The 20,819-nt window shown below is 33.2% G+C and overlaps 9 protein-coding genes and 1 non-coding gene across 10 annotated transcripts; 4 read left to right on the top strand and 6 right to left on the bottom strand.

Annotated features, from left to right (window-relative positions):
• Positions 1-74: 74 nt before the first annotated feature.
• NAEGRDRAFT_64507 (uncharacterized protein) lies at positions 75-1,067 on the top strand (the record flags this gene model as incomplete). The annotated part of the gene is made up of 1 exon (XM_002680308.1): positions 75-1,067. The coding sequence occupies one exon, from the start codon at positions 75-77 to the stop codon at positions 1,065-1,067; it is 993 nt and encodes a 330-aa protein (XP_002680354.1).
• A 341-nt stretch (positions 1,068-1,408) lies between these two features.
• Positions 1,409-4,766, top strand: NAEGRDRAFT_78810 (uncharacterized protein; the record flags this gene model as incomplete). Its single annotated transcript, XM_002680307.1, has 2 exons — positions 1,409-1,717; positions 1,935-4,766. 2 exons carry the CDS (start codon positions 1,409-1,411, stop codon positions 4,725-4,727), a joined length of 3,102 nt encoding a protein of 1,033 aa, XP_002680353.1. The 3' UTR covers positions 4,728-4,766.
• Positions 4,767-4,803: 37 nt separating this feature from the next.
• On the bottom strand, positions 4,804-5,976 carry NAEGRDRAFT_64505 (uncharacterized protein; the record flags this gene model as incomplete). The annotated part of the gene is made up of 3 exons (XM_002680171.1): positions 4,804-4,959; positions 5,007-5,129; positions 5,173-5,976. The coding sequence occupies 3 exons, from the start codon at positions 5,974-5,976 to the stop codon at positions 4,804-4,806; spliced, it is 1,083 nt and encodes a 360-aa protein (XP_002680217.1).
• Positions 5,977-6,515: 539 nt separating this feature from the next.
• Positions 6,516-7,661, top strand: NAEGRDRAFT_64504 (uncharacterized protein; the record flags this gene model as incomplete). The annotated part of the gene is made up of 1 exon (XM_002680306.1): positions 6,516-7,661. The coding sequence occupies one exon, from the start codon at positions 6,516-6,518 to the stop codon at positions 7,659-7,661; it is 1,146 nt and encodes a 381-aa protein (XP_002680352.1).
• A 110-nt stretch (positions 7,662-7,771) lies between these two features.
• NAEGRDRAFT_64503 (uncharacterized protein) lies at positions 7,772-8,587 on the bottom strand (the record flags this gene model as incomplete). The annotated part of the gene is made up of 4 exons (XM_002680170.1): positions 7,772-8,148; positions 8,192-8,320; positions 8,368-8,456; positions 8,532-8,587. The coding sequence occupies 4 exons, from the start codon at positions 8,585-8,587 to the stop codon at positions 7,772-7,774; spliced, it is 651 nt and encodes a 216-aa protein (XP_002680216.1).
• A 26-nt stretch (positions 8,588-8,613) lies between these two features.
• Positions 8,614-15,090, bottom strand: NAEGRDRAFT_57309 (rasGEF domain-containing protein; the record flags this gene model as incomplete). The annotated part of the gene is made up of 2 exons (XM_002680169.1): positions 8,614-12,779; positions 14,702-15,090. The coding sequence occupies 2 exons, from the start codon at positions 15,088-15,090 to the stop codon at positions 8,702-8,704; spliced, it is 4,467 nt and encodes a 1,488-aa protein (XP_002680215.1). The 3' UTR covers positions 8,614-8,701.
• A 1,286-nt stretch (positions 15,091-16,376) lies between these two features.
• On the top strand, positions 16,377-17,646 carry NAEGRDRAFT_57308 (uncharacterized protein; the record flags this gene model as incomplete). The annotated part of the gene is made up of 1 exon (XM_002680305.1): positions 16,377-17,646. One exon carries the CDS (start codon positions 16,377-16,379, stop codon positions 17,613-17,615), a length of 1,239 nt encoding a protein of 412 aa, XP_002680351.1. The 3' UTR covers positions 17,616-17,646.
• On the bottom strand, positions 17,612-18,610 carry NAEGRDRAFT_78807 (uncharacterized protein). Its single transcript, XM_002680168.1, has 4 exons — positions 18,596-18,610; positions 18,487-18,513; positions 17,870-18,435; positions 17,612-17,819 (listed from the first exon to the last, which is right to left on the bottom strand). The coding sequence occupies exons 1-4, from the start codon at positions 18,603-18,605 to the stop codon at positions 17,661-17,663; spliced, it is 762 nt and encodes a 253-aa protein (XP_002680214.1). The 5' UTR covers positions 18,606-18,610; the 3' UTR covers positions 17,612-17,660.
• A 139-nt stretch (positions 18,611-18,749) lies between these two features.
• NAEGRDRAFT_t161 lies at positions 18,750-18,821 on the bottom strand. The gene has a single exon. It is a non-coding gene; the product is annotated as a tRNA-Met (tRNA).
• Positions 18,822-18,945: 124 nt separating this feature from the next.
• Positions 18,946-19,785, bottom strand: NAEGRDRAFT_64498 (uncharacterized protein; the record flags this gene model as incomplete). Its single annotated transcript, XM_002680167.1, has 1 exon — positions 18,946-19,785. The coding sequence occupies one exon, from the start codon at positions 19,783-19,785 to the stop codon at positions 18,946-18,948; it is 840 nt and encodes a 279-aa protein (XP_002680213.1).
• Between the last annotated feature and the right edge of the window lie 1,034 nt (positions 19,786-20,819).

The raw sequence follows: 20,819 nt of genomic DNA, 5'->3' as shown, positions 1-20,819 counted from the left end.
TTTGATTGCTCAACACCATTTCTTGGACTAAATTTCTATTAGAAACTTCCCTGAACTTGTTAAACATTAAAAAAATGCAACCAGAGATTTGTCTTATCATGATGGAAATGATAGGAGGAAAAGAGGCTCTCAAATTTCGAATAATCTCCAAATCATGGTTAGCAGCAAGTCAACACTTTCGGTCAATCAACCTACAATACTTTAGTGATGTTCACGATAATTTATTTAAAATTACCGATCACATTTTGATGGAGCATGTTTCTGACTTGGAAATATTCGATAACAAGTTGACTGTTGTGGAAAGTTTTAGAAGATTCGTTGAAAATCCTCATTTGAGAAATTTAAAGACTCTATATTTGGAATATCAGGAATCAATGGAGGAATTATTTGATGGTGACTTTACTGATCCAGCAAACAGACTCGTAAATGAGATTGGATTAATAGCTAATTGTGAAATATTTGCCAAGTTGGAAAATTTGACAATTATCAATCACAAGTTTACAAATAGAGGACTTTCGGATATTTTCAATAGTAAAGTTTTGAGAAATCTCAAAACTCTGAATTTGCAAAGTAATAGTTTTACCAATTTTGGTAGCGTTAGCTCTGGAACTAATTGTTTAATCAATTTAACCGCATTAATTTTGAAATGGGAATTAGTAACATTGGAAGATATTCAATTAATGTGCAATAATCAACTATTCTCCAAATTGAAAAAGCTTGTCATTGCTCCATTTCTTAATTCAATTTTGAAAAATTGGGATGAAGGATTTTCAATCATTCTCAATAATCCAGTTTGGTCAAATCTGAAATATTTGAAAATTGAACTACCAAAAATTTTGAATTCTGTTTCCAATATCAAATGTACACTCCAACTCGAAAAATTAATCATAAGAGCATCATCAGATTTGGAAAGTTGTAAATCTCTCATACTAAATAAGAGTATTTCACTTTCATTGAAATATCTTGATATTGGTAAAATTAATTCAGCATCATATGATAACACTGCAGATATTAAGGAATTGGATGCATTTAGACCACTGTTTGAAACATTCATTTTCAAGATTTAAGAGCAAGGGATCTGTCAATTTGGTTATGATGTTTTTTTAATGCCAAGTGTCAATCGATTGAACAAGAAATCAAATAAATTTATTTCAAACTAGAGATTGAATATGATCCATTCTCTACTCGCAGTTAACAATTCCAAAATGAATCATTTTCAATTCTTGTTTAGTCAACCAGCACAATCACCATGGTGTTATCGCAAGTTTAAAGAGAGATCCATTATCGGTACTCAAATCTCTCCAATTCCTTTCCATTGCACTTTGATAGACTCAAAATTAGCTTTGTTGACAAATTAGCTATTTGGGCGCCATCATCCTGCCAAACGTCAAAAATAAATTAAAAAAAAATGTTTTCGCTTCGTTACTGGTGCTTTACATTGTATCCAAGTAACTTCCTGTATGCACCATGTATATGGTTGTTCATACCAGTTTTACTTTTTGGTAGTGCTATTTTAATTGGTTTACTCGGTGGACGTCAAATGCCATTTTATTTAGAACAATCAACAGTTGCTACAAGTTTCTCTGAAGATAGAGCAAGAATTTATTTAAAAGCTTTAACTACTAATAATGATAAACCAATTGTTAGAGTTCCAGGTTCACTTGCTGCCTTGACAGCTCGTGATTATATTTATAATTTAACTAATACTTGGGCAAGTGTAAGTTGTTATTGTTTATATATTTCAAGTTTTATTAATTATTATTGTTGTTATTGATTTGTTATTGTTATCCTGTTGTTATTGTTGTTGTAATAATTGTAAAATGTTAATACAACATTGTTTACAAAATATTATTAACTGTTAATACTAATAATACAAAAATATTGTTGCAAATCATATAATGATGATGATTTTGAATTTGAATTTGAAAAAATAGAAAACAACTGGAAGTTATGGTTTAGAAGTTCAAAAACAAGATTATCACCAATTTAGTAATGTCCTTGTTCGTGTCACTCCTAAAACAACAACACAAAATGTTGATGATATGCATTCATTCCTTGTTGCCTCACATTATGATTCAGTGGAATTTAGTGCTGGTGCATCAAGTGCTGCCTCTGGAGTTGCAACCATGTTAGAATTGATTTACAATTTGATTAGTCAGGACACAACTACTGGACCTACTTATCCAGTTGTTTTCTTCTTTGGTGGTGGAAGTACTCAATCAACTCCAGAAGCAACTGTTGCCTTTATGAAAAATCATCAATGGTCAAAGAAGTGTCTTCGTTTTGTTAATTTAGATTCTGTAGGAAGTGGTGGAAAGGCAATGGTTTCTAGAATGACAGATCAATCAATTATTGGTGAATATGGTAATGTTCATCCATATATTTCAGTAATTGGTTATGAATTAAGTAGATTAACTACCTATACTAATGATTATGATGTCTTTTCTAGTAGAGATTATCGTAATACTACTTTACCAAAGTTTTATTTGAAGGGTATGGATTATGCATACTATTGGGATGGTTATTATTATGGAACCAAGTTTGATACATATGACGTTGTTGGTGAAAAGACTTTACAACATTTGGGTGACAATGTTTTGGCTCAAATTCTTTCAGTTACCAGAAATGAAAAGATTATGGAAGAATCCAATACTGAATATGAAGCTAATTATGATGCTGATATTGTTTATTTTGATATTTTGGGTGGTTTTACAATTAATTTGAGTTTTGGATGGAGTCAAGCTATTCAAGGTATCATTGTAGTTGTTGATTTGGTTTTACCTATTGTTTTGGTTATCATTGATCACATGATTTCACTTCGTTATCATGATACTTCATCTGTTTATCAATTATTTAAGAAGAGTACTACTGGTTTGCAAGCTCGTTTATTATATTTGGTTCTCTATTTGGGTGGTTATGTATTGTCTCTTGGTTTTGGTATTTTATTTGCGGCAGTTCTGGGTGCCATAGTGGATGGTATTCAACACATGCCATGGTATAGAGATCCAGTGTTGGCTATCTTTTTATTTGCTTTACCAACCTTGTTGGGTATGTTTTTAGCTCAATACGGTGTTCACGTCATTGGTAATGCTGTCATTTCAGGTTGTGGTTGTTTCAAAATGTACAGAGTTTCAATGAAGGATAAGAGTGAATTGAAGGCTGGTGAAAATACTGCTGCTCAAACTTTGGTTTATGCTATTGATAAGGAAAGATATCTTGCTCTTACATTCTTCTGGGGTTTATTGACAGCTGCTTCATTGTGTACTCAATTGAAGTCATTCTACATTGTCTATTTCTGGTCTTTCTGTTTGAGTGGTATGCTCATCATTTTATTGGTTTTGGATCGTGTTATTATGTGGACCTATTTGATTGTAAGAAATAAGACTCGTGCTAAGGCATTAGAAGCTATGGGTGCTACCATGACTGAAGAATTGACTGAAGCTGGTGATGATGTTAATAAGAGAAAGAAGTTCTTGGAACTTAGAAGAAAGAAGAAGGAAGACGAATTGTCAAAGGATGACAGCTCTTATCTTAACAAGTTGGCTAAGAAGAGAAATTTGAGACATGAAATTGCTTCACAACTTTCATCATTCACATGGAAAGATTTCTTCCATGCCCTTCACTACCATCAATTGTATTGGTTCATTTTCATGGCTATTGCCAGTTGGCCACCATTGACTGTCACAATTGATATTCTTGATAGATTCTCACACATGCTTATTCCATTAATGTCACGTGCTAATTATCCAGTTAGTGGTGCCATGATTGGTTCTGCAATTGGTTTGATTATTTTCTTAATGACTATCTCATACATGCCATCAATGCATCGTGCTGCTAACTTTGGTAAGGTTTTGATTGTTAATGGTCTTGCTTTGGCTCTTGTTATCATTATTGCCATTGCTTCAAGTGGTTTCACTTCAACTACTCCAAGAAAGATCAAATACGCTCAAAACACAAAGATTGGAGGTGCTGCCATTACAGCTCAAAGCACCGATGTTACTACTGCTTTGTCAATTGATGGTGTTGCTGGTAAATCTGTCACCTTTGATCTTGCCAACTCACTTTCATCAATCACAATGCAATCATTCGATGGTATCAGTGTTCGTTCAGTCTTGTCCACTTACAAGAGTTATTATGGTATGGATTCATCAATTGCTTTCCACAGAGAATCATGCTCAACTTACAAATGTGAATTTGTTATGTGGAGCGGTACTACTTCAAGCAAGTACACTTCATACCATCTCCACTTGAAGCAATTGGATATTTTCAATGTTGTAAATACCTTTGATGATAATTACAATTACACTACTTTAACTTTGAAGGTTTCTTTGAATGAAAAATTGGAACAAGGTCTCTTCAAGCTTTCTCTCTCTGGTGATAATTCTACCATTACTGCTTGTGACCTCAATTCTGCTGATACTAACAAGATTAAGAGTCTCTATTATCACACCACTGATTCTGGAGTTCACTCTCTCTACAAGTATGGTATGACTTATCAAGAAACTTTAATTGATGTTCAAATTAGAACCTCCAAGTATGCTACCTCCCTTCCAACTCTTGCACTTAGCAATGAAGTTTATGAATGTGAGATTTCTGGTTCTGAAGTTGTTTCTGCCATGAGTGCCTTATATGATGCAGGCAAGTACTATCTCACTCCACTTGGTTCTGGAAGTTGTGATATGCTAACTGAATCTTCAACAGTCAATATTAAGATTACCAACAACTAATTTATATAAATCCTAAATAAAATAAATTTCTAAAATAAATTAATTAATTTTTTATATATTTTGAAATGAAATGAACTTATTGCTCTGAAGTTTCTTCCTCTTCCAATTTTTCAAAACCTTCTTCTGCTCCTCCTTCAATCTTTCTCTTAAGAATTACGTTGAAGAAAAGGAATTGCAAAAGAATTAACAAATCCATAACCAAAACACCAGCACTACCAATGATCCAAGGGAGCTATTAAATTTTAAATTAACAAATGTGTTTCAATAAAGAATACTTACTCTGGACAAGATGAATTGCCAACTAACAGAATAGAGGAAAAGAGAACCAGCATAAGTGGAGTTACCCAAAAAGGCACAAATGAACAAAATTGGTGATAAACCTTCGGTAGATCTTCTCTGGAACTATTTCCCACAAGTTAGTGAACTAGTGTTAAATAAAACTTACATTCTTAATAATTTGTGGAATTCTAGAACCTAAATACAAACAAGTACTCAATGAACCAATGACGTAACCAGCAATATCAACACCATAGATAGGCCAATATTTACCATCTTCAATATCTTGTTGGCTTTCAGATAATAATTTTCTACCAGTACTGAATGAAGAATTCATAACACCCTCTGATGACATTTGAGATTGCATTAAATAAAAACCAGCTGTTAAGAAGAAGGCAGAGAAAGCCATAATCTTTCCGTATGATTTTTGTTTTGAGTCATCTTGAATCAAATGGTCTGATTCATTAATTCCTGTCAATTCTTCTCTTTGCTTCTTCCTCCTATTCTTAATTGTGTAATAAATAAATTGAGCAATTAAAATTACATCCATGCAAACGTAATAAACAGCAGTAGCAATTTGAGTTGGTAATTGATTAGCAAGAATTGAACCAATTAAATTGAGAGAATCTCCCAAAATCCATTGGAACAAGAATGCTGGAGCCAAACTGTCGGCATTAGATTTTCTATAATTTTCAATAATTTGTGGTAAATTTGCAAATAACCAAAAACCAATACTACTCAAACCAATCCAGAAACTTGCTTGTTCTGTTGGTGTTCTAATACATTCTCCCAAAGCGTTCAACATCCACGGAATATAATGATATCCATCTTTAACAGGAAAACAATCTGTATTATTAGTAATATTATTGCTATTAAAAGCTCCTCCGTTATCACTCAGAGAGTAATAATTAAAGGCTGGTGCAAATGGATAATTAGCACCAATGATGTAAGTGCTACTCGGAGGAAGATGCATTTTTTTAAAAAACAATTTTTTAAATATTTTTTTGATTTTTTCAAAATATTTGATGAAAATGCTCAAACTGCCATTCACATATGATCGGTTATTCATCAAATTTCCGAGGATTTAGGGATACTCCTTTTGTTGACAATTATTAATAAGAACAACATATATTCAACATCATGATGATGAGGTTTTTAGATATTTTTAACAAGTTGGAAGGAAACTGCAACAACTGTCTTGTACATTCTAATAGAGTTATTATTTAAGGTGGTGATTGGTGAATCATCATGGTTTTCTATGCGATTGAGAAAGTCTTTGCGTTCAAAAAGACGCTACAGTAATACGGATATAGTTCCTTAAAAGATAAAAGAATACTTATTAAGACAATACTCAATACATGCGAATCATTAAGGGAGATGCAATCATGTAATAGACGCGACTTTCAAGGTTGGCAAGTTTGTTGTGGCCCAACAAGACTGAAGGGTTTTATCACTCTAGCACAGTAATAACAGGACCAAGGAATTTGTACGGCTCAAATCAAAACAGAAAAAATGTTTAACAAACATCACCGTGCTCAATCGAACAGTATTTACTACTCTATTGCGCTGCTTTCATTTTGTGCTTGGCTGTTAGGAACCTTCATGATACAATGCACTGCAGTATGTACTAATAACAGTGATTGTGGAGTGAGAAAATTCCTTGCAGATTTGAAAACTGAAAGGGGAAACCTCATGTCGAGTTATGAAAAGTTATCGAAGGGTATTGCCTTGCTTAATAGTACTCTCACTAATAGTACAACTATCATTCTCAATACTCGTGTTAAACAACTTGACAAGTTAAAGACAGCCATTTCCTCCTTGGATTTGGAAATTTCTGCTATCGATGCAAGATGTGCTACCACTGTTGGAATGGATTGTGATTCGTGTGCAGATGGTTACACAAACTTTCCAACTTGTAACGTTCCAACATGTTTTGGAATTTCCTCTACAAACAAGTCGAGCGTTTGTTCTGGAAGAGGTTCTTGTATTTCACCTAATACTTGTAATTGTACATCTCCTTATTATGGTTCCTATTGTCAGAATACCACTTGTACCAGTCTCCCAACTCTTATTCACAAGTATCAATTGGTCAATTCTAATGGTCAAGATGACTTTGGTTTAGATTTGACAGCTTACGGAACTATCTCATATTCATCCACTGATGTTCCAAATGGTGCTCCAAAGAGTGTTGTCTTTAATGGAGTGAATACAGGATTATCTTCTACTACCAACATTGCCTTTGGCCCTAGTCAAACTTTGGCTTTATGGATGAAGAAGAATAATGCTAATACTGGTATTGCTTGGTCTGTGGGAACGGGAGGTCCATATATTGAGTTTAGTGCTCAAGCCTTCAGTTTGTATGCATATGGTAACACTAAATTGGGAACTAGTGATGCAATTTTCACATCAGATGTTTGGCATCATATTGCTTTGGTTTTCAAGACATCAACAGTTGACTTGTATGTCGATGGAGCATTGCAAAAGACCTTTGCTGGGGCAGCGGGTTCACCAACTAACAGATTAGTGTTTGGATGTTATGGTGGAGCATGTGCAAGCAATTATTACTGGGCAGGTTCCATGGCTAACATTTTGTACTTTAATTCTGCATTGAATGCTGCAGAAGTTCAGAATGTGTATAAGGCAACGTTGATTTGTTAAAAAGATGGAATAAGTTTTTGAATTTTCAATTAAGAGTTTAACTTACAATAAAATAATTTAGTTAGTTTAATATTATGTACATTCTTAGATTTCCTAGGTCTTAATCATTTTCAATAATCCCACAAACTAAAATGGAAAGTAATCTTTTGAATTTGATAAAATTGGTTATTGATTTCATTAGATGTATTCTCCAATTTTCTTCTCTTACAATCTGCTGCAATTTCGTTACTTGATTTGAGTTTCTCTCTCCTCGTTAATGTAGCACTTGCCTTACCTTCACTCACAAACTTGAATTGAATCTTTAATTGATTGTAATGTCCAATAGTTTGATCAACATGTTTACCTTGTTTTTGAGAGTTTGGAATCCATTCATATGGTGAAATAAACCTCTGCAATAACAGTTGATCATCACAATATAGAAATAGCTCATATCTAATCTCACTGGAAAAGACGTAATCCAAAGGATGGAAAGAAAGTGAGCTATTATCTTTGAAAAAGGGTTAGTAAAGTCCTCTAATATTAGTAAATACCTTTCGATTGTTGTTGTAATTGATTTGTTTCTCTCTTTGATGATGGAGCCTGAATAGAGAGTAAGGCTCTTGGATTATCATGAATATCAAAGTATTGACTGTAATCTGCCACATGAACAAGTGACACATCTACAATCATAGGGTTAGTAATTAGTTTGAGTATGTTATTAACTAACCTAGTGGTATCTTATCATATGGACAAACTTTTTTCAGTACATCATCGTGAGGAACAATAAAAGCAGAGAACTTGAAGGTTCCTCTAATGCTATTTACCATTCCATCAGCAATGTTATTATCGATACATATAGTTGTAAAGAAGTTGATAATCATTCATGCTTACCTCTTCTCCCATTCGGAACAATCAATATATCTAATAGAGTACAAATCAACAGGCATGATGATGATGAAGGATGAAGGGCTTCTAATGGAACAGGTGTTTATTGTACAAAAGGGTAAAAATTGTTGTTCTTTTTTTTTAAATTTTAAATGTAACGGCTAGTCATGATGGCTTCATCTTGTAGATTTTGGTTCGAGTTGTTTGGATTTGACTAGGAATTGTCTCTTTCTCTCTTGGATGTACTTTTCAATGGTAATCTTTTTATCTTCCATTTGTCTTCTGATGTCTTCATTGATGCGAAGTAAATTACGCCATATGAAATGTTTGAGAGTATCGTTGGCTTTGAATGGATAGGAAGTCTTTTGATATCTTAATAATTGACAGATTAAAGTTGATTGGAGTCTTCTCTTGCTAAAGTTGTATTCAATATCTTCATCAAGAGTTCTTCCGATGAATACTTGTTGGCAAAATTCATCATTTTCTGCCAAAAGTCTCATTTCTTCTTCTGTTAATTTTCTTTCATCTTCCTGAGAATCATCAACTGCTGCTAAATCTTTCAAGTGAACAGCAATATTTGGAATGCATGGTTTCTTTGCTGTCTTTAATTCTTCTCTGTAGTTTCTGTAATTGTTGGCAACACTTGTCAGATCAATAAGGGTTTGAGCTCGTTTCAAATATTCTTCACTCAACATGGACCATGTCTTGCTAAGTCTATAAACTTCATTGGAATATAAACCACTGATAATTTCAAAACATCCATTATAGTTTCTTACAGAGTAACATCCCCAAGCCAATGAAATAAATCTACAAAGGGCTTTGTGTCTATCTTTGATATCAGAATAGGACAAGATAGTTTCAGTAACCCACAATGATACAGTATTGTAAAAGTTGATAAAGAGAGAAAGGTTTGCTGAAGGATCTCGTGTTTTTACCTTGAAACGATTCTTTGATAGCCAATAACTGGAGTAAAATTCATAAGGTTCCATCATACTGAATAAATCAAACTCGATCAATGTTAATTGAATAGAAAGTTGGAAGCTTGAAATAACTAAAAAGTTTGGTTCGTTAGCACTGGAAGAAAAGTTATCAAAAGTTAAATTGATAGTTCTTTGTGCTTGGTCTCTAATGTACAAAAGTTGTGATCTTTCTGTAATTCTCTTCAAAAATAGATCTACAAAAGGTATACTTTCTGGTTTTTTCAAGATAGTGCCTAAATAAGGTATCAAACACTCATGAATAAATTCTGAGCTCATTAGGCTTTGATTGTAGAGGATTAAATCTCCTAAGAATACTAGAATACAATTAATTTGGTGAGGTGTTTGCAAAGTCAGAGTTTCCAAAAAAGCAAACAAGGCGTGAATTCTTACCTCCCATTCGTCTAATGTGTCAAATAAAGTTGAAGCACTGCATGATAGAGCCATCATGTAGTCCAACAATTCTGTAGGTTGCATCTCAAGTTTTGGTGTATTATTCTCCAACGGACCCTTTCTAAGAACTGACTTTCTCTTCCATCTTTGCAAGTGATTAGGATCAGAATAGTCAGAGTCAGTATTAGTGTTAGTATTGGTATTGGTGTTGGTGTAGGTGTATGTTTCTTCATTGGCCCATTCATTTCTTTCAGATGCAATATTCAGCAAGGTAGCAGTAACTGGAGAGGCAGAGAAACTTTCTATTCTTTCCTCTCGTTCTTCTCTTGGTTGAATAGGTAAAATTGTGGACATTTCTCTCTTTTTTCTTGTTATAGAACAGGCTAAAATCTTAGTCAACCAATTTCTAATTGTATAAAATTCAATTTTGGTATCACCAGTAATTTTAGCAGAAATGTTAAATCTTTCTTCGTTTTCTAAATCTTTTAGAGTGAGATGGGATGATTTAGAAATTTCGGAAGTTAATGTTTCAGAATTGATAGTAATATTTCTTTGGTTTCTAGATGTTTTAGAAGTTTTGTTGATTTCTGCCAAAATATTTTGGTCAAAGTTATTCATCAAATTCTTCATACTGAATACATTATCAATTTCTCCTTTTTCGTTAATAACCAAGTCTACGTCATCATCTGAGGAAGATGAATCATAGTCTTGCATAATTTTTTCCTCATGAAGTTTTTGGTTATTCTCAAGTCTTTCATCCCTCTTCTTCACAAGTGTACACATTCTGATTTTAGAAACTTGTTTGAAAATATCTCTTAATTGTTCCATTTGTTCTGTGATGAGATGACCATTGTATAATTCTTTGAATTTTCTCTTTCTGTTTGTATCATCTGGATTATTATAAAATAATTTATATAATAAATCCATAGCACTAAAATTAGAAACAAAGAATTTTTCAATAAGATATTCATCCTCTGCCAAGTCCTTGTATGTGGACCAGTAAACAAGTTCAAATTGTTTCTTATCAATATTATCAGTATTAAGAGGAACAGTAGATGGAATTGATGTACATGTTCCAGTATTAACTTTGTAAAAATGTTTCTTGACTGTTGGTGCGTTTGTTGGCTTTGGAGTTGTTGGTGTTTGTACTTCTTGTTTTTGTTTCTTATCATCCTTTTTTTCTGGTTTTTCAATCTTTCTTGGAGTAGTATCAAGGAAAGATCTACCAGGAGAAAGAGGCATATCTTCAGGAGCATATTGAATCTTGTGGAAAAGTGCAAGTTTATCCTGGACATCTTCTAACTTATCTTGTGAATCATCAATTTTTTTAAGTTGAGAATTAACAACAGGTTTCTTGTTCTTATCCTTTGTAGTTGTCATTTCCTTCACATATTCCTCATCTTGATAATCTGTTGTTGTGACAGGTGCTGGCTTTGAAAAAGTGACAGGCAACCCAAAAATGTTCTTTTTGGTTACTAATTTTCTGTATTGTTTCTTCCTTTGAGTGTGATTTCCACCAGTCATCATTCTATAATACATTCCTTTAGTATGTTGGTTTGAACGTGCAGTATTAATATCCGATGAGCTTTTGCTGTGTGTCATTGCAATTTTTTGCATTGGACTAGAAGAAAGAGGAGAATTTAAAGGAATATCAAGAGTACGAGGTGAAGAAGCTAATATTGGTGAAGAAGGAGAATGTTTCATACTCAACTGTTGCAATTGAGAATTACTCAACTCTTCTGTAAAATTATTATGTGAATATGATGACTCCTCACCAGAAGAGAATGATTCGGGATCACTCTCAACAGCTTCTTCCACCATTTTACCTTCCATTGATCCAACAGATGCATTCATCAGAGAAGAATTATCCATTATAGAAGCAGCAAGACTTGCACCATACAGTTCGGATGGAGGAATAATTTTCCTATTTAAAAGAGCAGGAGGTTGATAATTTGTCTTTTTTCTTGTCGAAGAAGAATCTTGGTGCACTCTAAAAGGAGCTGATCGGTCCCAACTTCCCTCACTTTGGTCCTGTGCTCTTCTTCCTCCATTTTCTTCATCGTCATCTGTTGTACCCTCATCATTGGTATCAGAACTTTGAGCATTGGAAGAACGTTCAGATCCTTCAGTCTTTCTAGCAAACAATACATCTCCCTCATCCAAATCACCTTCTCTATAAAAACCAGGTGAAGTAATCCTTCCATTCCCACCACCTATCGAGGTTGATGATGATTGTTGTTGATCTACACCATTTGTTGGAGAAGCCTTATTTTTAATTGTATTCGATTTTTTAAAGGAGAGTTTGGATTGGAAGGAATTAGAGTGAGGAAGTGATGACGATGGTGAATTATTGTTATTATAATTGGGAGAGAAGGAATTATTATTGAAGGAGGATGAAATGGTGGGAGAGGAAGGAGAAAATTCACCATTATTACCAACACTACCAACAATATTGGATGATGATGAAAGTTTAGTCTTCCTCGAGTGATGCCATGATCTTGAGATGGCAGAAGGAGGTGAAGAGGAAGTACTATTATCATGATGATGATTGGAGTTTACACTACCACCTATTGGGATGGTACTGGATGATCCTTGTTGGAGTGATGATGATAATAATGAAGTGGAATTGGATGGATTATTATTTGTGGTTGTTGAATTATTTGTAATTTGTCTCTTTACAACTCTCTTCACAATTTTAGAACCACTGGATTCCCTTCCTGATTGACTATCATTGGAAGGAGTTGTTGGAGTGGTTGATGAATCGAGAGTATTTGGTGTAGTTGTGGTTGGTGATGAATTATTATTGTGAAATGTTGCTGTTCTCTTCATGAGACCTCTCTTGTTGGAGGTTACAGTTTTCACTTGGGGAGTTGAATCAGAATAACTGTGTTGTGGGAGGCATTGATGGTTAACATGTCATTAGTTCACTTACCCTGAATCAATGGCTGTTTGGCTGTCACCTTCCGATGCCATTTTTTTTGAGTAATGATACTTGACAGAACTGTTGATCGCTTATTTTCAATGTGTTGGATTAGAGGGTGAACGGCCACTTGTTATTGAGTGACTCAATAAGAGATCGTGTCAACTTGATTAGTGCCGTAGTCAAGGAGAATAAGCAAACATATTTAATAATTCATTTAGGTTGATTGAAACTACGTTATGCTGTTAAATACAAACTCAATTTCATCCATATTTTTCTTCAGATATTCCTCTTCATACACAACTGTTTGTTTCAGTCGTCCAAATGCCTCTAATAAATTTCGTGTAATAATTTCATATTGAGTGCTAGGAGAAGTATCTGAAATACCACTGACGGTCGAGTAATGTGGATATTTTTCACTCAATTCAAAATCGCCTGCCTTTGGATTTTTGGACAAGAAAATATATAATTCTAATAGCTCAACTCTGAATTCTCTTGCAAGAAATTGTTTCATAATATCCATGCAAACAGTTCCATCACTAAATGTTTTAGAGAGAAATAAATCCATTTCCTCTTGTTGTGAACCGTAATCATCTATAACAGGTTGTTCAATTTTTACGAATGTGTAAATAATTAGAAACAAATTTTGAAAGGTGAACCCAGTTATCATTAATATTTTGCTTACACCATATAAGATATAACCAATGGTATGGTTTGTGTACATGGTAGAGATTGGACGCGTATGGTCAAATACTAGTATCGTGAGATATGAGACATCTAATTGAGAAACAGTAAAATGAAGAAATACAAAACATAATGGTGGGATTTGAACAAAGAATTCAATATTGTAGCCAAAGGTATCATCATACAGAAAGAACCACCTTGCAATTCTCCTCTTATTCTTAAGTGTTTGAATAAAGTTTTTGTTCGAAACAAAATGGGCTGCTAATCCTACACCTAATACTGAAATATAACCAACAGCTACTATGAGACAAATTGAGTCGTACACATAATTGGCAAGGTTAAGGTATGAAATCGAGGTCATTAAAAAAGTAACAATTGTAGCCTCACACATTAGGACAAAAATGATAGAAACCAAGAATAAGAACTTGGACAATAGTACTTTCAAAATGATACTATCTCTTTTCGAATAATGTTTTGAATAAAAGTATCGGCAAGCATAATATCTCAACACCTGCAAGAAATGCAAAGAAAGCACTGCAATCACCACAAGTTCTTCCATCAAAGTGTCCCACTCTGGATCATAATATATAATATTTAAGATTATACTTGCCACTCCTTGGGCGAGATACAATCCACAAGAGAAATATGGAACGACAAATCTACTTTTGATCATATGATGATTTCTCTTAATAAATAACATTACAAGAATAATAGAAAACTCAGCCACTCCAATAGATAAAGATACCATTTTCCAATAATAATATTGTGGTCTTGAGTTATAAGTCAAAATATCACACTCATCGTGCCAATAAGGTTTCAGTGAGTTTGCTAAGGTCAAATTTTGTGAAATAATTGGTATATAATAGGAAGATCCGACTAATCCATAAGTTGAGAAGGGGTCTATCCAAAATCGCCAGTACATATCCACAAACACCAAATGTAGTTGAACATCAATTTTTGCAGGTAATAACATTGGAATCTTAATTTCCAAATCTGTCATGCTAGCATCATATTGCTTGAATGGTTGTCTGAGAGTGAATTTCCAATCTGCTCTGGCAAGGAAAGAATCTAATTTTTGGTTTGCATATCCATAAGAACATCCTTCTTGAAATGAAGTTCCATTTCTTGTCTGACAAAATGTTGATGGAAGGATGTCATAATCCAAGGTTCCTAGTCTTTGAAAATAGCAATACAGCCGATACCTGACATCCTCAATCATTGTAAAATCATTGCTTAATGGTTCTTTCATATAATAATTTTCAGTTATGGGCGACATGAAAAACTTATCTCCCTCAGAGAATAGCTGGAGACCAATGCAAAAAGTCGCGCTCATTTTTGAGGCTTTTATATTGAGTGTAATATTTCGGAAGGAAGAATTTTCTGCCTCATCACTATAATCGTTATTGTTAATACTCCACAAAAACCGTATTGGATCCGAATGGTGCCTCACAAAGCATTGCTCCTCTCCAGGAAGCACAACATCATTAAGCACTGTTTTATTACTATTCATCGAGGTGTTAATAACGCCTAAAATGGCACTAATGTGCAGCAAAAAGAGTAAGGTGAGTACAGCATAGTTGATTCTGTGCATTTTTTTTACTAGCATCGGCTTTTTACTACATGTTCATCAGTAATATGATAAATTAAAAAGAAGTTAGTACAGTCCTCTTTCATATGGGTTTTCTCCGATTAGTGTCAAAGTTAGTCCAATTGAGGGTTAATAAGACAATTCTTCCCTGATTGGAATTAATAATGTATCCGTTCCATAATCTTTAAAAATATTAGAAATGATAATTGGGATAGACAGGTTAACTCAATTCTTCATTCATATTGAAATTCTAACGCTACCATGAACAATTGACAAGGTAACTGAAACTTAACAATTTCTTTCCATACCATTCATTGTAATGTTCTTCTCAAAGTTCATCAGAGAATGCTGTTACAATATGCATCAAGACAGTCTACGAAGATGACACTGGAGTATTATTAATAATAGATGTTCAATAACTAGTTATTGAGCTTGAGCATGTATCCCCTGGTAGGTCTTGGTAATATCAGATTTCTTAGTATCAGCTAAACCTCGATATTGGAAGTTATTGAAAGTTGGCATTATCAAATCCATTCTTTAGAGAACTGCTGAGGTCAACAATGCAATTTTTTTTATATTATTTTTATTGAATCTTGTTTGGATCTTGAGCTTTAAGTTGCACACAGGAAAACATTCAAATCTTCTTGTTTTACAAAAGAATATTACAACCCAAAGGATCCCAAAATACTACATAAATAGCACTGAAGAAATTAATGTAGCTGTTTCTCAATAAGGTTTAGGTCAAATAAAACCAATTTGTATTAATATATTTTTATGAATATGGAACTGAAGGATAGGAATGGCAATAAGAAAAACTAAATCCACAACTCAATTACTGTTAGTTATTTCCCATCTCTTTTGTTTCCACATGTTGTGCAAAAAAGTTGGCAAGGCCCTGTGTCTATTAATATGCATGTTTCAAATACATGCTCTCTCAGAAAAAACAACTTGCTCTATGAAACCAACTAGACATTCATGGACAGTATTAAGCCATCTATTCATGATAGTGAAGCAATTCCTCACATGTTAGTTGTTTGCATGTGATGCAACATTCGAACATTAACAATTTTTTTATCAATACCTTGAATTATCTTACTTGTGCTTTGGAAAATTATCTTCCGATATGATTTTAAATTATATTTATTTGATATTGGTAATCATTGGACAATTCTTATTGGATCAGAGATGTTATTAAGATTGTTTGATTACGTTACAACATGTAAAGGAGGTAAATTTCATCTTTGCACTTTTCAAAATTAAAAACTGAAAAAAATAGAAAGAATTTAGCAATGACAGAACCTAAAGATTTATCCAACCCAAGTGAACGATACGGGTTTGAATATGACATTGATGCTTGGTATGAAAAATGTTCCAAGTTTACAACTTATACTAAATTTATTCCTATCACTCAATCCGAAGCTAAAGTCATGATTAAACAATACGAATTTCATATTAAGAAAACGAAGGATCAATCACCAAGTGGTGATGATTATGAAATTTTAAAGAAATTGGAAGGAAAAATTGATGATGAACTTACAAATAATTCTGAATTTTATGATGAAGAAATGGATGTGAGCAGTGCTTTTATTAGATTGAGTTCTAGATCTCCTAAAGATGCTGCTTTTAATTCCCAAAAGATTCGTCAAATTCTTCAGAGAAAGCTTTATGAAAAGAATGCAATGTTTTCTTTTGGAGGTGAAAATGCTAAAATTCAATCAGATCAAGATAAGCAAAATAATGAATTCATTGCATTCTTTGAATCTCAAGTGGAAGTTATGAAATTTGAAAGTGGACAAGAGGCTATTGAAATGATGACAAGTTCTACTCGTGTCTATGATGATTTAAATATTGCACTCAAGTATAGAAATGACGATTCATTGTGGAATGTCTTTTTCGTATTGAGAAAATGGATTCCAAATCATAATATTCAATACGAATTCAGAACTTTTGTTTATAATAGAAAATTGTGTGCCATTTCACAATATAATGATGCTCTTTTCTTTGAAGATTTGTGTAACCATAAGGATTTATATTTGAAGGCAATGTTAAACTTTTTTGAAAAGATTAAGGACGAAATTCCATTTGATAACAGTGTAATGGATTTAGTAATTTATCCATTATCCTCAGACGAAGAAAAACTACACGATATGGATAATCTCAATGTTCAAGTTCTGGAATTCAATCCATTTAATCAATATACAGGAAGCGCATTCTTTTCATGGATTAAAGACACAGAAATTCTTAAAGGTGAAAAGCCATTCGAATTTAGAATCAGAGAAGACTCGCTTCCAGTTTTGAGAAATATTGATTTTTCAGAGAGTGGCTCCACAAATAAGAATAATCAATTAATGTTCAATTTAATGGATATTCCAGATCAGAGCATTATTGAAGAAAATTCTGAATTGCTTGAAATGGTTGATGATTTTCTAAATAATGATCTGGAGAGAATTCACTCTAATTTCAAGTACGTCGTTCAGAAAACCACCACCGAATCAGCTTCTGAAAGATTGAATGCCATGGGAATATAGTAATTTAAATAAACATTTATTGTACTGTTTAGATGATGTTCAACTTCAATGTTTTGTCAAGTTTTCATTTAAAATATTAAAAACAGCATATTTTACATAGGTTAATGAAATACCTTCCAAAATTCCAAAGTAAGATCCTCTTGTATAAAGTGATAAAAAGTTATTTCTATTGATGGCAGGAACTCCATTGAAAACCATTTGATTCTTTGAATTGTTAGGTTGGTAACTAAATTGGAAAATAATTACTGACATACCTTATAGATAATTTCAAGTGGTGAAAGGGCAACCTTTGAAAGGCCAAGACACAATCCTTGGACCAAACGTTCATTATAAACACTTGAAGTTGTGTCAATAGGTAAAAGATCAGAATCAGAAACCTTTTCAAAAATTACATTGTACAATGCTTCCTCTACTATTCCATAAAGTACATAGGTAGCAACTGAAGTAAGCCATTTAGTCCATGATGGCTTTTCAACTTGAGTAATAAGGCCAGAACCAGCAATAATGGCTCTAACTCTCTTAGCAACAAGTGGATAGACAGCAATGTCACTCAAAACACTTGGCACAATTGGAGGAAGATCCAATTTCATTGCGTTTAATGCAGAGTTAATTCCTACTCTCAAGAAGAAATTTGAGAATTGAATGAGCACTTCTTGGCCTAATCCAAAAGTCAATGGTTCACTACTAATATTTGGAGTATTAAATTGCCTTCTAGTCTTTTCATTTTGAATTGGAACAAGGAGAATACCTCTAGCAACGAGGAAACTAATGATACCAGAGGCAGCATGTACACCAACATAGGCTTTACTTTGATTGACACCTTTTGAAACCATCACAATTACCTCATACTATTGCTAATTACTGTACCTACCTTCAATGACGACCTTTGATTCACTTCCTATGGTTTTTGTTATTCCGATCAAGGTTTGTAATATGATGTGATAATGCATTGAAAAAATCTGGATGATTGGCCTACATACCGTGAGACATTTTTTTGTATTGTTTGGTTAAAATAATTCTTTCATTTGTCCTCTCTTGTAAAATTTACTAATAAAGACCTCAACATTATTAATATTCCGTCTTGCAATACATCTTGCAAAATTGTTTAATCTTTTTATAAAGCAAAAAAAGGAGTAGCAAATCTAGGTTTCGATCCTAGGACCTATGGGTTATGAGCCCATCGCGCTTCCGCTGCGCCAATTTGCTTTACATTATTATATGTAAAAAATAGATTTATAAATATCCACAACCTGTCACAGTACCAAGTTGTGTTTTTCGGCAAGTTCAGAACAACATAGTTAAAAAATTATGTTATTATTTAAAATCAAAATCAATGATCAAAAATGGATGCAAACTGGATTCTAGATATTTTCCCAGTTTTTGCAAAATCAACCTCGTGAAACATTTGATCAAATATTTCATTTGGAAGGAATTCACCAACATTCTCAATCGCTGATTTTAATGATGCTTTGGTAATATATCCCTTATCATTAACATCCTCAAATATAGAGAATAATTCATCCATATTTTCAAATAATTGTGATTGATTTCCACTATTCCCTATCAACTCATCTGTATCCAATTCTTGAAAACTTTCATTTGGATGAGCTCCAATATTTGGATATTCTCTATTCACAGCAAAAGAAATAAAAGCAATAAATTCTGGTAAATCGAAACCATGTCTATAAGCAATAAACTTTTCCGATTTTTTCAATCTCTTTGGATTAATCTTCACAAGTGGAATAATGGATGAATTATCATTACTATTGACCAATTCTACAATGTTCTTGTTGGTGTCTTTCTCTGTCATTGCCAATGAATTGTCATCATCCTCATCATCCAATGATTCCTCCTCATCCAATGATGACAATTGTTGCTCACTACTACTCTCTGTATTATAATTACCATTGGTTGTTGTATTATTATTATTAACTGTTGAAAAATTAACGTTATAAACAGAGGTTTCATATAATCTCTCCACAGTTTCTCTATCCATTGATTTTACCTGATGAATCAAATCATCAATATCCTCCTCATCAATTCTAATATGAAGTGCTCTCAACATAATCTTGATATCATCAATGGTCACAAAACCCTTCCGATCAGTATCTAGCAAGGAGAAGGAATGTTTGAATTGGAGAATGGATTCTTGTGAAAGAGTGGAAGGCATGATTTTGTTGTTGACACAATTTTTTAAAAGGTTACCCTTTTAAACTGTGACTTTTGATATTCGATTACAAAATCCTTACTGTAGTATTGGATAAACAAGACTCTATATGAATAGATCAACACTTCTTAAATATCTCAATCTCAACAATCAATAGTGAGTCCAAAAATACATTCTTACTCCTGTGTCTTGGTGAAACATAGGAATAGGAACAACAACTCCGTAGCAAACTGGATGCAATTTGGATTCTTGAGAAACAATAATAAATTTTCTCCTCAATTTAAGCGAACATTTTTTATTTTTAAAAAAAATAGCAAGACTTTGAGGTGGTAATTTTTTGCTCTTGCGCAATGACGAGTTTGGATAATCATCAACAACAACAAGAATTACATCCATCATCCTTCACAACCTCATATTATACATCCTATGAAAATACAGGTTCATCAATAGCGAGTACCAAGAAGAGAAAAAAAACAAATAATAATTTACTTTCCGAGCCTTTGATTGGAACTACAAATGAATCGATTGATACAAATAATATAGTAACAACGCAACGATCTAGTAATGGATTAATAACAAATTATTTTAAAAATGTTACAACAAATGTAAAAACAACATTCGACAAGATAACACAGGGGGATCAAATGAAAAGAGATGAAATTATCAATGAATCAATTAAAATATGTTTGATAATAGAGGCTATATTGATAATACTTTTGGTTGGAGGAATGTTATTGGCTGTTTTAATTTCCTTGTCAATTAGACAACCTGATTTTTTGAGTAATTTTGGAGAATCTTATTTGAGTATTGATAGTGCAAGTTTTGTGGAATCAATAACACAAAAGAGACAAAGTTGGGTGGCTCTCTATCCTATGGATAATAAGGATGGTCAATCATCTTCTGTTGTAGGTGCACTGTCTTGTCCAGACTATTTGACATCAAATTGCGTATTATTTATGACTGATGTTTCAAAGAGACTTACGCTTTCTTCCTTCGCCTTGACAGCTCCTGCTAAAAAAGCTTTTTCTGTTCACAGA

The sequence above is a fragment of the Naegleria gruberi genome (assembly GCF_000004985.1).
Source record: "Naegleria gruberi genomic scaffold NAEGRscaffold_10, whole genome shotgun sequence".
NCBI lineage: Eukaryota > Heterolobosea > Eutetramitea > Acrasida > Naegleriidae > Naegleria > Naegleria gruberi.
Note: the sequence above shows the minus strand (reverse complement) of the source record. Positions and strands in the feature narration are given on the sequence as shown.